General features: G+C 48.3%; 1 protein-coding gene across 1 annotated transcript in view; it reads right to left on the reverse strand.

The window, feature by feature from the left end:
* fgd5a (FYVE, RhoGEF and PH domain containing 5a) overlaps positions 1-14731 on the reverse strand; it is a 39869-nt gene extending 25138 nt beyond the window's left edge. The window contains 6 exon segments of the mRNA XM_056437606.1: positions 809-839; positions 1214-1272; positions 2748-2859; positions 10256-11966; positions 11969-12939; positions 14690-14731. Coding sequence (XP_056293581.1) covers positions 809-839; positions 1214-1272; positions 2748-2859; positions 10256-11966; positions 11969-12939; positions 14690-14715 — 2910 coding nt within the window. The 5' untranslated portion in view covers positions 14716-14731.
* Between the last annotated feature and the right edge of the window lie 965 nt (positions 14732-15696).

Here is a 15696-nt window from a genome sequence, read left to right on the forward strand (position 1 = left end):
AAAGACTTTTAGAGAAACCGAGATTTACAGTTTTCTTAAGGTCAATTTAAGCCGATACGACCACGATGAAAGACCTCGGCGACCTTTTCGTGACCTTTAGGTGTCAGTTTTCCAGCTGAGTCTTCATATCGTAGAACACAACTAGAATATCTCTTGCGCCCGCGTTAACCAAACAACCTCATTTCAGTGATCCAACCCCCAAAAATGTGGTTAATCAAATAACATTTACAGAAACCGAGATTTACGGGTTTTTTAAGGTCAATTTAAGCCGATACGACCACGATGAAAGACCTCGGCGACCTTTTCGTGACCTTTCGTTAAACCGAAAGACTTTCGGGAAACCGCAATTAACGTTTTTTTTAGGTTTCATTCCCGCTATCGGGGCCTCGTACCCATGAAGCCGATACGGCCCACGATGAAAGACCTCGACAGCCTTTTTCCGTGACCTCGACCTCGACAGCCTTTAGGCGGCAGTTGGCCAGCTGAGTCGAGTACACACACACACACACACACACACACACACACGTTGAGTACGGACTCAAGGACGGCGTCGACAACACAGCGCCCGGTTCATCTCACAACCGACCGCTCCAGAGTGCAACATGTCCACTTTGTCAAGACCAGGAAGTAGATCTCTGCTGCAACAACACTGATAAACCTGGGCAGAGCCTTACAGGAGGGAGGGGGGGGGGATTAGGGAGCAGACACACAGGGTATTTACGATGGTATCAGTCGGGTTTCAAGAAGGTTTAAATCGGCGGGAGACGTTTAAAAAGCCGACGTGACACACGCCCGCGGTTCTTCTCACCTGCTGAAGGTACTGGAGGGCGCCGACGTGCCTGAAAACACAGAAGAGAGCGAAACGCACACTTTAATTATGCATTTCTACACAAACACGGCCCGCTGTTCAAGACTCATTAAATCCTCTAAGTGATGCACGGCGAGCGAACGCCATCGCACCGATGAATGGCTCAGTGCGCGTGCTTTTAATAATAAGTCACGCCAGGCGCTCGCGTGAATCGGCCGTCGGTCGCTCCGCCCGCACGATGCTGTCGGCCACGAAGGAAGAGAGGAGAGTCGGATACATGGGGGGCCGGGGAGAGAAGACAAAACATCCGATGTTTGCAGCGCGACGACGGACACGAAGGGGAAGTGTGCAGAAATAGGGGGAAATCCACAAGCGGGGGGGATGGGGGGTGGCGGGGATACTCACAGTCTCTCGGAGTCGACGAGTTCTTTGACGACGTAGAACGCTCGGGACCGGCCTTCAATCTGTGTGGGGGGGGGGGGGAGATGAATGCACACAGCTAATGTTTAAAAAGGCTCTCCGGGGGCGCTTAGGCCTCTCAGACATTAATAGCGATGAGCTACAGGCGGAGGGGAAAAAATCAAATTCACTTTTTTATAAATTCGTCCTCCCGTCAAAAAAAGGAGAAGACGGATTATTCCATTAAAGTACCGCGTGGCGGCGGCGGCGGCCATGACGGCATTCTCAAAACACGGGACTTTTTTTTAAATGCGGATGCATTATGTATGAGAGGCTCGACTTGGTGTGAGGCGACAGCAACGACGCCGCTGATTGAGAGGCCAATCGCATCCGACATGTCACAGTGAAGCCTTTTAAGGTTTCTCAGCGGCTGAAGGCCCCTCCTCCTCCCCTCCTCCTCCTCGTCCTCCCCTCCTCCCCTCCTCCTCTCCTCCTCCTCGTCCTCCCCTCCTCCTCTCCTCCTCTCCTCCTCGTCCTCCCCTCCTCCCTCCTCCTCCTCCTCCCCTCCTCCCTCCTCCTCCCTCCTCCTCTCCTCCTCTCCTCCCTCCTCCTCCTCCTCCTCCTCCCCTCCTCATCCTCCTCCCCTCCTCCTCCTCCTCTCCTCCTCCTCATCCTCCCTCCTCCTCCTCCTCCTCCTCCTCCTCCTTCACCTCCTCCTCTCCTCTCCCCTCTCCTCCCTCCTCCTCCCTCCTCCTCTCTCCTCCTCGTCCTCTCCTCCTCCTCCTCCTCTCCTTGTCCTCCTCTCGTCCTCTCCTCCTCCTCCTCCCCTCCTCCCCTCCTCCTCCCTCTCCTCCTCCTCCTCCTCCTCCTCCTCCCCTCCTCCTCCTCCTCCTCTCCTCCTCCTCCCTCCTCCCTTCTCCCTCCTCCCTCCTCCTCCTCCCTCCTCTCCCTCCTCCTCCTCCTCCTCCCTCCTCCCTCCTCCTCCTCCTCCTCCTGCTCCTCCTCCCCTCCTCCTCTCCTCCTCCTCCTCCTCCTCCTCCTCCTCCTCCTCCTCCTCCTCCTCCTCCTCTCCTCCTCCTCCTCCTCCCCTCCTCCCTTCCTCCTCCCCTCCTCCCCTCCCCCCCCTCCTCCTCTCCTCCTCCTCCCCTCCAGTGTTATTATTGTCCTGCGTGGATGCGTTTCACTTTCGCTGATACTCATTTCCCTCGAAAATAAAAAACAAAAGCCCGCTTTCATGAAATGAAAGTCCAGTCTCTCTGGTCCTCTTTTCCTCAACGTATCGTATTTTTTTGTTTTTATTTGAAGGAAGAAGAAAACAGGGGGATGCGTGCCACGTGATGGGATGCTGTGGCCTCATGAGTCCATGAGCTACTGTATGCCGCTTCGTGGACGGAGGTCAACGAGCTCGACCTCTCCGGCCCGGCGTGTGTCCCACGCCCCTGAGCTCGAACCGGACTCGCTGAAATCACGTTGAATCGAATTCAAAGGATCGATTTCACCGCTTCCCGCTTTTCACCGGTCTCCGAGCGCCACGTCTCACCTGTCTGTCGTAACTGGGCTCGGCCACGCCCTCTTCCTCCTCCGACGTCCGCCCGTGGTCCTCGTCCGCCGACAGCCCGCCGGGGTTCATCGGGAAAGGCTCCGTGTAGGCGCTGCCGACGGAGAGAAAGAAAGAAAAGGCCGCGTGAAGGACGAGTAAACACGAAGACCAAATACTGCGACGCCGGCTACGCCTCGCGTCGAATGGCCGCAGAGAAGGACGCCGAGTGTGTTCAGGTCGGGGACGAGAAGGAGACGTCGGTGACAATTTCCGCAGCGGCGCCGTCTCAAAGCCCCGAGCAATAAGTCACGTGTGCTATAAATACACGCTCTTCCTGTGTGTGTCTCGCACGCCGTCCTCCAGCGGCGCCACTTTAATCTCTTCCATCGTTAGTTCTTTCTCACAGATGGAACCGTCGGGTTCGTACGCCGGTAATCCTTTTGTGTGCTGCCGTACCTGAGGTGTGTGTGTGTGTGTGTGTGTGTGTGTGTGTTTCCCATGTAATCCCTTCAAATGCTGCCTGTGGTAATTATGAATGTCCCATTATGACACATTTAAACTCACATTGATAACTGGATAACAGCTGTAGTGCAGCTCGTCTTATAGCTGCTTCACAACAAATTAAAATGTTGTATCGCATACATGTTTTATTTTATTACTATGACACATATTTAACAACTCCTTGGTCTTTGATTTGATTAAATCACACTTAATCGGGAAATTCCGTCCATATTTTGACATGAATTCAAAGAATACAACAAACCACAAAAATATGGAGTATGTTATTTTAAGGAATTCCCTTGCGGAAGGTTATGTTTTGATCGCCGTGTATTGATTTATTCATTTATTTGTATGCGTGTTACTCGCATAACTCAAAAAGTATTAAACCGAATCGCATGAAATTTGGTGGGATGATTGGTTATTATCCGGGGACCATTTGATAAGATTTTGGGATCGATCGGGTCAAAGGTCAAGGTCATGAAAACATCAAAATCTTCTTTTTACCATAGCTCGGTCAATTTTTATCCAATTGGCATTCAACTAATGTCAAAATGTTCACAATGCAATGCCCAATCTTGTGATATACGACATGTCATAATGACCACAATATCCGGTATCAAGTTACATCAATTTACAGTTCCCTACACTCTCATTCCAAGTCCCAAAAAAGTGGCTGCGGCGAAGGTATGCGCTCTACCGAGTGCCCGTTCTAGTTGTCAAATGAGTTATGACCTCACGGGGACGCCAGCTTGTTTTATAGCTGCTTCACAACAAATGGAAAGGTTATATAACATACATGTTTTTTTTCTATGACACATGTATCCCTCATGTGTGCAGAACATGTTTTAAAAACTTCTTGTAATGTTGTCAATTTTTGACATGAATTCAAAGAATACAACAAACCACAGAAATGGGGAGTGTGTTATTTTAAGGACTTCCCTTTAATTGTCAAACGAGTTATGTCCTCACGGTGACGCCAGCTTGTTTTATATCTGCTTGACAACAAATGGAAAGGCATTAAAATAAGTTTTTTTATGACAAATCTCTACTTCATCTGTGCAGAACATGTTTGAACAACGTCTTGTTCTTTGATTTGATTAAAACACACTTAATCAGAAGAATAGGGAGTATTTTATAAGGACTTCCCTTTAATCGTAGAACGAGTTACGACCTCGCGGAGGTCACGCTCTACAGCTGCAGCGGCGACTCCGTCTCTCAGAGTCCATTATCTGCGATATCTTTCTCATCGATTATTGGTTTTAAGTCCTTTTGAGCAAAAAATTCCAAACGCTCTCCGGCTCCGATGTCTCAGTCGTGAGACTCGGCTTCCTTTCTTTCGTCTCGTGTGATATTCAACTGATTATATTTCAGTTTCGACCTTTTCGGGCAACAAAAAACAAGCAATTTGGAGACGTCTCGTCGGCCTTACGGGAATTGTTATTGTTTACACCTCTTCAGGCATTTTACAGATAACGATGGATGCTTAACGGCTCCCTGCTTGTGAGTGTGTGTGTGTGTGTGTGTGTGTGTGTGTGTGTGTGTGCAGAGAGTAGAGAAGACGGATATTAGAGGACTAAAGGTTAACAGAGTTACCCACCGGACTTCATCTCCATTCAGCCGCACTTCAGAAGGTTTACACTACAGACACACACACACACACACACACACACACACACACACACACACACACACAGACACACACACACACACACAGATACGTTCATCAGCCCAATTGGGTGGGTTGAAAATGCACCTACAGGCCATTACTCATGCTTGACCTGACGGATCAGCCCGGCGAGGGTCTTCTTTGAAACTCATTCCTGATGATTTATTCTCCGAGCGACGGGAATCCCTTCCACGAGTTCAAGAAGAACACACCGCAGATTCTCACCTCCACCTTTTTCACCCGTGACAATCTCTGAAATCGGCTTTAATGGATGGCCGCGTCCCATTTAAAGCGATGTCTCTCCCCCCCCCCCCCCGAATAAGCTAAACGGAAAACTGAAGAAGAAAAAAACAATCACCCTAAATAGTTTCTTCTTTGAATTACATCTCGGAAAAACAATAAAGTCTCGAAGTTGAAGTCGGCTTCGGATGAGAACGCGTCCGCGTTCAAATGTGCGGGTATGCGGATAATACGGGACGCCCTTTAACAAGACCGTTAAGGCGCTGCTATTATTCCAGCAGATTGCAATGTCTTTTATAACACGGAGTTAAATCTACTGTGTCAGATGAGGAACACGATGGCTCTCTGTATTCCACCCATTCTCCTGTGGATTCGATGATGCCTGTAATATGTAATTCAATTGAGCCCAACAGTCAGTATAGAAATATATATTAGCTGCAATCAGACGGGGCGTTTTTCCAACTTTTAACGGCGCTATTATAAGAAATAGGAGCAGCTGAATAGCTTCATTAGCCTGCTAACTATAGACGATTGGGATACTAATGGGGGGCGGAGGAAGAGATAGTGGGTCGTTTTTGGAGTGTTTGCTCCTTTTAGTGATGATGATTACATGTAGCCTCCGGCTGTCGCGCTGCTGCAGCGTGTGATGACGTGATTTGGATAACGATAACTCCCCCATCATGTGATTCGGTGGACCTCGAGTGCGACATTGTTATAACCTCAGCTCGGGACCGGCGTGTGAAGTGGGAGGCCGGCGGCATTCCTGACAAACGGGAGCGACAATAATGGCCGACCTGGCATTCCTGGTTGGCACCACGCCTCCTTTTGTTGTACAAGGGGGAGTCTATGGGAACACCCCCCCTCCTCTCCTCCGCCGGTGACCCCCTTTCTCCTCCCTCCGCCTTATCTGTTCCTCTCTCCCGCCTCCCCCCCCGCCCTCCTTCTGCATTTCCTGTAAACAGACTGGTGGGGAAGCTCCCATAGGCTGGACACTTCCTCCCCGGGGGATGACCTGGCAATGACCTCAGAGCGCATTGGCACCGCGGGGCCCGGCGAGCCGACGGACACGCCCTGTCCACCGGCACCTCGCCGCGCGGCCCACACGGCCGCCGCCGCCGCCGCCCAGTACAACAATGTGCTTAAGATGGCTCCCTCATCACTAATAATGCTAACATAACAGTGGGTGGAGGAGCGGTGTTCAGAGGCCACGGCCGGGGTTCCGTCACCGCTCTAGAAGAGGTTTGTGTTTACAAGTTTGAAGTGAACGTTACACCAAAGAGTAAAAAGCTAGAGATGTAGACCACCGAAAAAGTCTGGGGTCACTTAGAAATCTCCTTATTTGGAAAAAAAAGCACTGTTTTTTCAATGAAGATAGCATTAAATTAATCATAAATACACTCTCTACATAGTTAATGTGTCGATGACTATTCTCTGGTGTGTCATGAAGTCTCTACAGAGGTGTGTAGAGGCCCATCTCCAGTGTTCTAGTGGTACGTTGTGTTATCGCCTTAGAAGACTAACGGAGGGGTAGAAAACCCCTGAAAACCCTTTTATGTGAGCGCAGCTGAAAACAGTTATGCTGGTGAGAGAAGCTGTAAAACTGGCCTTCCTTTGAGCGACAAGTTTGAAGAACAACATTAATATTTACAATAAAAATCATTATTTATAACCTTTCAATGTCTTGACTACATTTTATATTCATTTTGCATTTAATTTAATAAATAAAAGTGTGAGTTTTCATGGAAAACACCAAATTGTCTGGGTGACCCCAAATTTTTGAACTGTAGTGTACATTCTTGCACACATTAGCAGATGTGTTGTGGCCCCTAGCTTTTTGCAAGGGGCCACAAAACATCTGCATTCTTGTTGCAAGTCAATACCTGGAATTCCTTAAAGTTGACGAGAACACTCAATGGACTCCAGGTGGAGAACAATCAGCAGACTCTGGGCTTTTCTTTGCTGAAACGCCTCATTTGTTGCTTCTTGGCGAGGGCGATTCTGCTGAGACGGCATAATCAGCAGGAGCCTCTCATCTTTGATAAAGCAGCACTTAGTTGTAACTTAATGTGCATGCACATATATGCATCTACACACACACACAATGCGGTTGGGTACAGGATGAATCATTAGCGTGCCTCTTTTTTTCCACCGTGCACTTGCTTGCTAATGAACACGTCTCTTTCGGCGCCCGACGCATGTTTGTGCCGGAGTAATGTGTGAATGTTGCTGAACATTAATCTCACAGCCAAGCCTCAGGAACAGCGACTTTATGTGAGTTTCTTCTTTAAAATGCACGTACGCCACCGCGTGCACGGCTCGCCAATTTCCCTCAGCGCCAAAAAAAAAGAATCCACTCTTTTTTCCTCTGTGGTTTTCTAAAAAAAAACCACGTTGACTGTTGACCGCGTTCCCAATAAATCACGGTGCCACCGGGACGGCGGCGAAGTCGAGCTTTGAACAGAGTTCATTGTGAGATGTACACACAGAGGAGGCAGGGACACATACACTAACTACACATGACTTGCATTGAGTGTGTACACAACACATGCATACACTCACACTCAAATAAACATAAAAAAAAACACCCCCGCTATAGGATAGACACACCAAAGAGTGGCCGTGGCAACGGGAGCGTCTCCGGGGGGAATGCGGCGACGGGACGGATCGGTTCTTTGCATCATTGTGAGCCGTGTGAGACTTTCACCGCACACAATGATGCACATCCATAACATCACCGGGAGGGAAACAAGAGCCCCTCACTGAGGGACCATTGTCTGGGGGAACAGAAAGGTTTCCACTGTTGAGACATATGTAAAGTGTACTGTAAATAAAGAGGAAGGAAATCATGGCGTAGCGTCTACCGCGACGTGCTTTATGCGTGTGAAAAGCCGTGTAAATGATCTTTTTCACATGATATAAATATAATTTAATGATTTTGTTTATTATAAAAATAATGCAGACAGTGTACAGAGTTGAAGTAAAGTCACTGCCAGACTGTGTACAAAGTTTGTTTTCAATGCATGAGTGTAAATATGATTTGAGAGATGTTTGTAAGTTTACTGTACAAAAGGCTGAAAAAGGGATTAAAAGAAGATGTATTTCTGTTGTAGGAGTCCAATTATGGAATAATGTTAAAATAGATGTAAGAATGGTCAACTCATTTTTGGTTTTCAAAGGAATTATTTATAGAACAATTCTTGAGAGTTATAAGTGTGATTGAAATGTATTTATATGGAAGATGTATGTGGATATATATATATATTTTATTTTCTTTGTTATTTTTCTTTATTTTATATTAATTTTCTGATTTATTCGAGCATTTTTTGCTTCTACCTATAACTTTTCAGTCTTTCTGTTTTGTATATTATATATAATAATATTGTTCTGTATTTGATTGACTGAATAAAAAAATACACACATACACACTCATAGAATGCTGAAATAAGCTCTGCAAATAAAATACAAACAAAGGGGGTATAGCACGAGAAATAAAATGCACAAGCATTTCGAACCCCGAGATTATCGTAAACTCTTGTGTAAAGGCCTGTCTGTTTGGCTACACACAGATCATCAAAAACACACTATTTTATTAAGACTGTGGGAAAGAAGTGTAGCCCGTCGTGGCTGAAGCTGAGGCGCAGGCCAGGGGTAATTTCGTGCAGTCTGACCGCGGTCATTCCTCACTCGATCACACACTGCAGTAAATCCCGCGGTCCCCTTTAGGGTCCGATGAAAGAGAGGCACTCGGGAGAGAGCTACTTTAATAAAAGCCCTCCTAAACTTAACAATAAGTGTCAGGTACAGGAGAGCAATTACACCGGAGCCCGCTTCCTTTCTTTCCTCCCCCTCCCCCTCCTCGCTATATGACTTTATCGCTCCACTCCCTGTATCCTTTACTCTCTTCTGCACCTTCATATTAACACATCCCCTCCCCTTTTTCACTCTCTCTCTCACATTTTTCTCATCCTTCTCCACCTCCTTGTGTGAAAGGAACTCCCCCCTCCACACACACAAACATATTTCTTCACTTTTAATTGCAACCCTTAATGACTTTCTCTAGTGGGAGGAGTATAACCTGCATGCACCCGGTGAGCTAACCAAAACCACCATGACCTGTTCTATCACCAGCTCACACACACACACACACACCATCTAGCACCAGATGCGACCTCTTAATCCAGCAAATGAAAAAACAGGAGTAAACTCTCCCACAAGCATTGTCCGTCTTCCCAAAGCCAGGGATGCCTGACACAGCAAGCTGCTCATCTCTGGCCGAACACTGTTCTTTAAGGATGGAGATCCGACTCTACCCGGCCAGGTGCCCTCCGCTCATCTCTAGGAATTATTATCGGGGCTCTTCGGGGGTCAAGATAAGATAACAACTCAGATGACTAATTTAAGAGTGGTTCCAGAGATGTACATGCTCTTCTTTCGAGTACAACGTGAACATGCCGTATGTGCTGTTCAGGTTTCTATAGTTTAATCCTGGCATGTACAAGAAGATTAGCTGTAAAATCATCATAAATCATGCTTATTACGTGGAAGACGCCTAATCTAAGGCTGCAAATTAGGACTATCTTTTTGATTAAAGTGATTAATAATGTGGTCTATGAAATATTATGAACAATGGTCGTTACAGTTTTACCAGGATTCAATCGGATGTCGTCAAATAGCTTGTTTTTTCTCCAACCGTGCAAAACTCATGCAAATATCCTGTGCTCAAGCAAATATTCACATTTTACAGGGAGTCAAAAAACAATTAAAATGTTGCACCTTTGCTGGAAAATGGTTTTAATGATCTATTTCTAATCATAGTTTTGCATGGTGCTAATGGTTGTTATACGTGTAATACATTAAAGGGATAGTACACCCAAGTAATTTATGTTTTATTTGCCCAGATTTGAAAAGATCTCTGAAATGTCAACTCCTAGTTCAGGAAACTAAAAGCATTAAAATAGGTTTACAACTCATTGAGAGGGTCTTTTGGGGCCAGTGAGTTGCAGTATTTGTATATGGCTCGATACCACTGAAGGTAAAACAAAAGGTAATGGAGCATCATTAACTTAAGAACATACAAAGCCATTTTAACCTTGTACTATACCTTTCAGTGTCTTCTTTTGATGTCTGGGTTATGCTTTCAAATCCAGGGAAACTGTTCATATCCACATAGCCATCGTTCTCATTGCAGGCGACTGTAGCGCGATTGGGGTCCTCGAAAAACTCTGTGACGGTGTGGGACCTGGTGGGTCTGCTTGGGATTTGAATGTTCTCGTAGTCGGAGCTCATGGCCGGGATGTTTTCATAGTCTGAGGTGTCGGCGCTGGGGAAGGAGATGGAGCGGGGTTTGGTCAAAGGCAGCGGCATGGCGGAGCGCCGAGAACGCTCCTCGAAGGACTCCACTCTGGAGACGCCCCCGCCGAAGGTTTTGGGGTCACCTTTCTTCCTCTGGAGGTCTTTGTAGAGGACGAAGGAGGGGGGCGGCGGCTCTAAAGGACGCTGCTGGGGGTTCACAACGCGGTTCTGAAGCTGCGGAGAGCTGCCGGTGCTCCTGCGGTCGAGCTCTATGACTCTCGCTGTGCCGTGGTGGCTGGACTCGGAGGACGAGCGCGAGGAGCGGACGCTCACGTCGCCGAAACCTTTCGGATCCGTCTTCCTCTTGAACTTGAGCGCCAGGAAGCGCTTGAAGGACGACTTCTTCTTCGGCGTTTCGCTGGGTTCATAGTGGATCAAGAGGGATGGGGAGCTCTTGGCGACTGGCCTTTTAGCGATGTACGCCAGCTGAAAGGGCGGCGGGATGTCCACGAGAGAGGTCGGTGTGGAAACGCCACTGGATGATTGAAGGCTACGCTGGGAGAAGCTTCCAGAAGAGGTTATGACGCACGGAAGAGAAAGGGTATCATCTTTCCTCTTCATCCTGATGTCATCCTTCCGAGAGTGGTTGATGTCTGTGGGAGAGGTCAAGGTCAGTTCTGGACCCTCTGCGGATCGAGAATAAAACAAGAAACGTTGAGACTTCATCGACGGGATCAAACTTTTGACCCCAGGTGGCTGTGAGTGGCCGAGCGGTTCCTTGTTTTCATCTAAGGCCACTGTGCAGTAGTCGTGAGTCGGGTACTCCGTCCCGGTCTCCGTCCCGGTCTCCTCCGGTACGGTTTCTGGGACAAAACCCGAAATCTTCCCCGAATAAGAGCGCGACCGCGTGACGATACTCTTCCGATCAACCGTCACAAAGTTCTCCCCTTCGGAGTCGAATCCCGCCTCCTCGTATATGTGCTCCTCGTCCTCCGAGTCCGTGTCCTCGTCGAAAGGCACGATGTGGCAGTCCAGTTCCTCGATGTCTTCTTCGAAGGCCTCGGTGGTGTGGGCGAACACCACCCTGTTGGTCATCTCCGGGGTGCGGCCCGCATCCAGCTCCGTCGGCACCGTGATGTTGCACAACCTGAGGCGAGGCTGGCAGCTCGCCCGCCGGCTGCTGAGGAACGCCTGCTCTCGTTTGGCCGTTCTCTCTTTCGCCGTTTTCCCTCTGACGGGTTTCTTTTCCGTTTCTTCCTCTTCGACGTCGTCGCCGATCTCGACGTAGTCCTCCGACGAGACGCGCTCCGCCCGCCGGTCTTCCGCTTGTAGGCACAGCGAATCGTCGATGTCCGCGTACTCGTCCGTCGACTCGCCGTCCTTCGCTCCGCCCTCCCGCTCCTCGTCGGGCGGCTCGGCGCTCTCCTCGATCCCGCCCAGTTCCGAGAGGACTCGCTTATCCTCGAGCTTGTCCACATCGTCCGACGACACGTAGCACGGTTCCGGGTGAGAAGCGCCCGCGCTTGCGGCTCGTCGGGGGGTCGGTCGTCGGCGTCGTCCTGACTCCACTCCGGGTCGGCGGTGACCGTCATGTCCGGCGGAACGGCTTCGATGACCGAATAAGGCCCGAAAACATCCTCGGTGCTGGACGTGAATCGGAAACAGCCGGAGAGGTCCTTCGTGGCCCGTTCTGGTTGCCATACCTCCGTTTCCCCTGTTTCAGCCGGCTCACACGTGTCACTAGCGTCATCTGTGGGGCCAATCACATCGTAGGGATACTCCTCCGTGACGGTTGGAAGCACGCTGAATCCAAAGGCAAATCCTCCAACTTCCAGATCAGTCTCATCTGGGAGTAAACAGTGTTCCCTGTCTGCTTCTTCACGTCCAGGGACATTGTCCTTACTCCCCTGACTGAGGGACCGCGGTTGGTCTAGATGCTGTTCTACATGTCCTGAAGAGTCAGTTCTTTCACTAAAACTCGGTTCCTCCTCCTCCTCCGCCTCCTCTCCCGTTTCAGCAGGATGAAGCGAAGGCGTAGATGTAGACGTCTCATCATCAGCGTGATGACCGCCTTCAGGCCGGGTCAAGTCATTGTCCGTGTTTTCGGAATCGACATTAGAACCGCCATCGGCTCTGACCGTGTCCTCGGAGCCGACGCCGTCGCCGTCGTTATCCAACACACCTGCTTCTTTTTCTGTTTCCTCCCCGGCGTCGTTGATCCCGTCCTCGCCGCTCTCCTCTCCGTCCAGGTTCTCCGCGGCCATTTCGCGAGGATCTTCATCAGAGTGAGCCAGGTCTCCGTTACTCAGGCTCGGCGGCGGGGAGGACTCCCCTTGTGCGTGTGGCTCACACGGGGGTCTGGGCTTGGGGGCGACGGGAGGATTTGGAACACAGACGTGGGGTGGACACGGCCTGGACATCAGTTTGGACTGCACTCTGATGGTCAGGTGACTGCGAACCTTCGGTCGAGGGACTTGTAGCGGATTTGAAAATCTGTGCAAAAAGAGAGTAAAAAGGTAATTTAAAAAAAGCAAATGACACATAATAAGAGTTGTATCTTGATATCAGTTTACACAGGGATACAAATAGGTCCTGCTTTGGTGGAGAAGGCGAAGAGGAACTCAAGTCGTGGTCAATAGTCAGTGACATGCAGAATGCTGCAGGGGACATTATCAGCAGGAAAAACAACAGAGCCACAGGAACAATAACAGCTCCCTGTCTGGGAAGTGACACACGCAGGTTGGATGCTGATGGCAGATTTAACAAAACGATGGCTAATTGCCATCAAAACCTCTTAAAGATTCATTTAAAAATGGCAACATGAAGGATCATTCAGCTGCTTTAATGTGGAAATGTCAGCATCCTATACTTATGACCCTGAGCGTCTCTCCGTGTGTTGCTTTTGAATTCAGACTTTACTTTTAGTTTTACAGTTATAAATGATGAATTCATCAAAGTGCCCTTCTAACAACATGTCATGACACACACCCCGTACTTAATAAAGTGTGTACACCCCTTGTCTCTTCCTGTTATTTCGTACCTGCCCTGACGCACATCCTCCTAAACCCTGTGTGCACTCTGGCTATCTCTCTCTCTCTCTGTCTAATATGAGCTTTTTGAAAGCTTTTTGAGCTTTCACGCCCACGATTGTACATATTGTTTCTCTATTAGTGTCATTGCACTCTTTCTTTTGAGATCTCCAGGTTCATTAGCTGACCCCTCACAGGATGTCCGTGGGAGGGAGGGAGGGAGGGGGGAGGGAGGGGCATTAAAACCATGCCCCCCCCCCCATCATTCTTCCACGAACCTCTCTAGGAGTACAGTTTTTCACAACACAAATGGACTTCCTTCTCGTCATTCTTCCCCAATTCTTACAAAACATACTGCAGCACACACACACACACACACCGACACACACACTTTTTCTTCTGAAAAGGTCCATTGAGTGCGTCAAAGAACAATACAACTGGAAGAGAAAACAAGGGTCCCCGCTCTGACAAAGCACCCGACTGCAAACAACAGGATATGAATTATGCAGCGAGAAATTCAATTAAAACTAATGTTTGAAAACAAAAAAGGACGAGACACTGCGGGAGCGTCTCACAGGACATGATTTCAGATTGTGTTCTCATTATATGAAATGTCAGCCTGTTAAGTCTGAACAGCCATGTCTTAAAAATCCAATGTGACAAGTTGAACTTTTCAAAAGAAATGTTTCATTCGACATGAATCATATACAAGAGAATATTCCCCTGAATACATTCACAGCACACTGCACTTGCAAGACAAGTGTCACAAACCTGCGTTATAATCCTCGCTCTAACCCCTTTACTAATCCTAGAATAGATTTCCCCACTGAAATCAACTTTCACCAATGCTATGGATTTGAACTTGAATTCATCCCATTTGCATTGTTATTATGGGAAAACTCACAGCATCCTTTCCATGGAAATTCTAACAGCTGTATATATTTGACATATGCAATATAGCCTAACTATAGAAAAGGCTGCATCGAGTTGCATTGTATATCAATGTGGAATAGGTGGATAATAAACAGATCAGACAACTCACACAAAAACACACGTGAGCTACACACGCACGCACGCACACACACACACACACACACACACACACACACACACACACACAGTCTCACTCTGTTTGCCATGAACACATATAAAGTTTGCTTTCCTGACTCTTAACATGAACATTAAATATATATATATATATATTTGTAACCAACCTGTGTTCATTGTGGTTCATCATCATCCACGGGAAGCGACCGTTATCCTCATGTTTCCCCCCCCCACACCCACCCACACACACACACACACCGACCGGCGTCGCTCGAAATGACGTGAAAACTTAATCCAGATACAACATCAAGAGTTTCGGTTCATGTCGTCTTGTCTTTCTTGTTCCTCCGGTGAGAGTCTGTATATCTCGGGGCTGAGCTGAGCTTTCAGCCGGCGGCGAGCATCATCTCCGGTGCTGATGCTCCGGTAAACTGGTGCGCTCCTGTGTGTGGAAACGGGAGGTGCCCGCGCGCGCTTCCTGAGGCAGGACCAGCCTACAGCACGGCGCGCGGACCAAACCCCTCTCTCTCTCTCTCTCTCTCTCTCTTTTAGCAAGACACACAGCATTACTATAGCGTATTGCACATTTACATCTGGTCCAAATTCTGTTTCAGGACATGTCTGCTCTTACAGATGTGGGAGTGTGTGTGTGTGTGTGTGTGTGTGTGTGTGTGTGTGTGTGTGTGTGTGTGTGTGTGTGTGGAGGACGGGTTGACACCAAATCCACTCAGAAATATTTGGAGAGGAGACCATGAGCTATGTTTTTCATTGAGATGATGGTCTTTTTTCTGGTAAATCACATTGTTATACTTGGTAGGACTGTAAACACATGCAGAGAGGATGAAATCCCGCATATATTGTTTTCTCCAGCCTGTTTTGCCTCTGTATTATTTCCTGAACCAGAACAGTGCACACAGAGGTTCCTAAAACGCCGTTTCCAACACACAATTTCTAGGACACCAACACTTTTTTGCTATATTGGCAGGGCTTCCTGGCCCAGGCATCTGTTGCATGATTGAATGAATTCAAGCCTTTAAAAAAAAAAAAAAAAAAAACTCTCTTCATAACAGGAAACTGCTCTCCCTGTTTCCTGCACAACAGGCAACACTTCCTTAGCAACAGATGGGAAAGGTTGGCGGCGTTAACCCCTTAGAGAGCCGGCCGACTGGCGCGG

The sequence above is a fragment of the Pseudoliparis swirei genome, chromosome 18, assembly GCF_029220125.1.
Source record: "Pseudoliparis swirei isolate HS2019 ecotype Mariana Trench chromosome 18, NWPU_hadal_v1, whole genome shotgun sequence".
Lineage (NCBI taxonomy): Eukaryota > Metazoa > Chordata > Actinopteri > Perciformes > Liparidae > Pseudoliparis > Pseudoliparis swirei.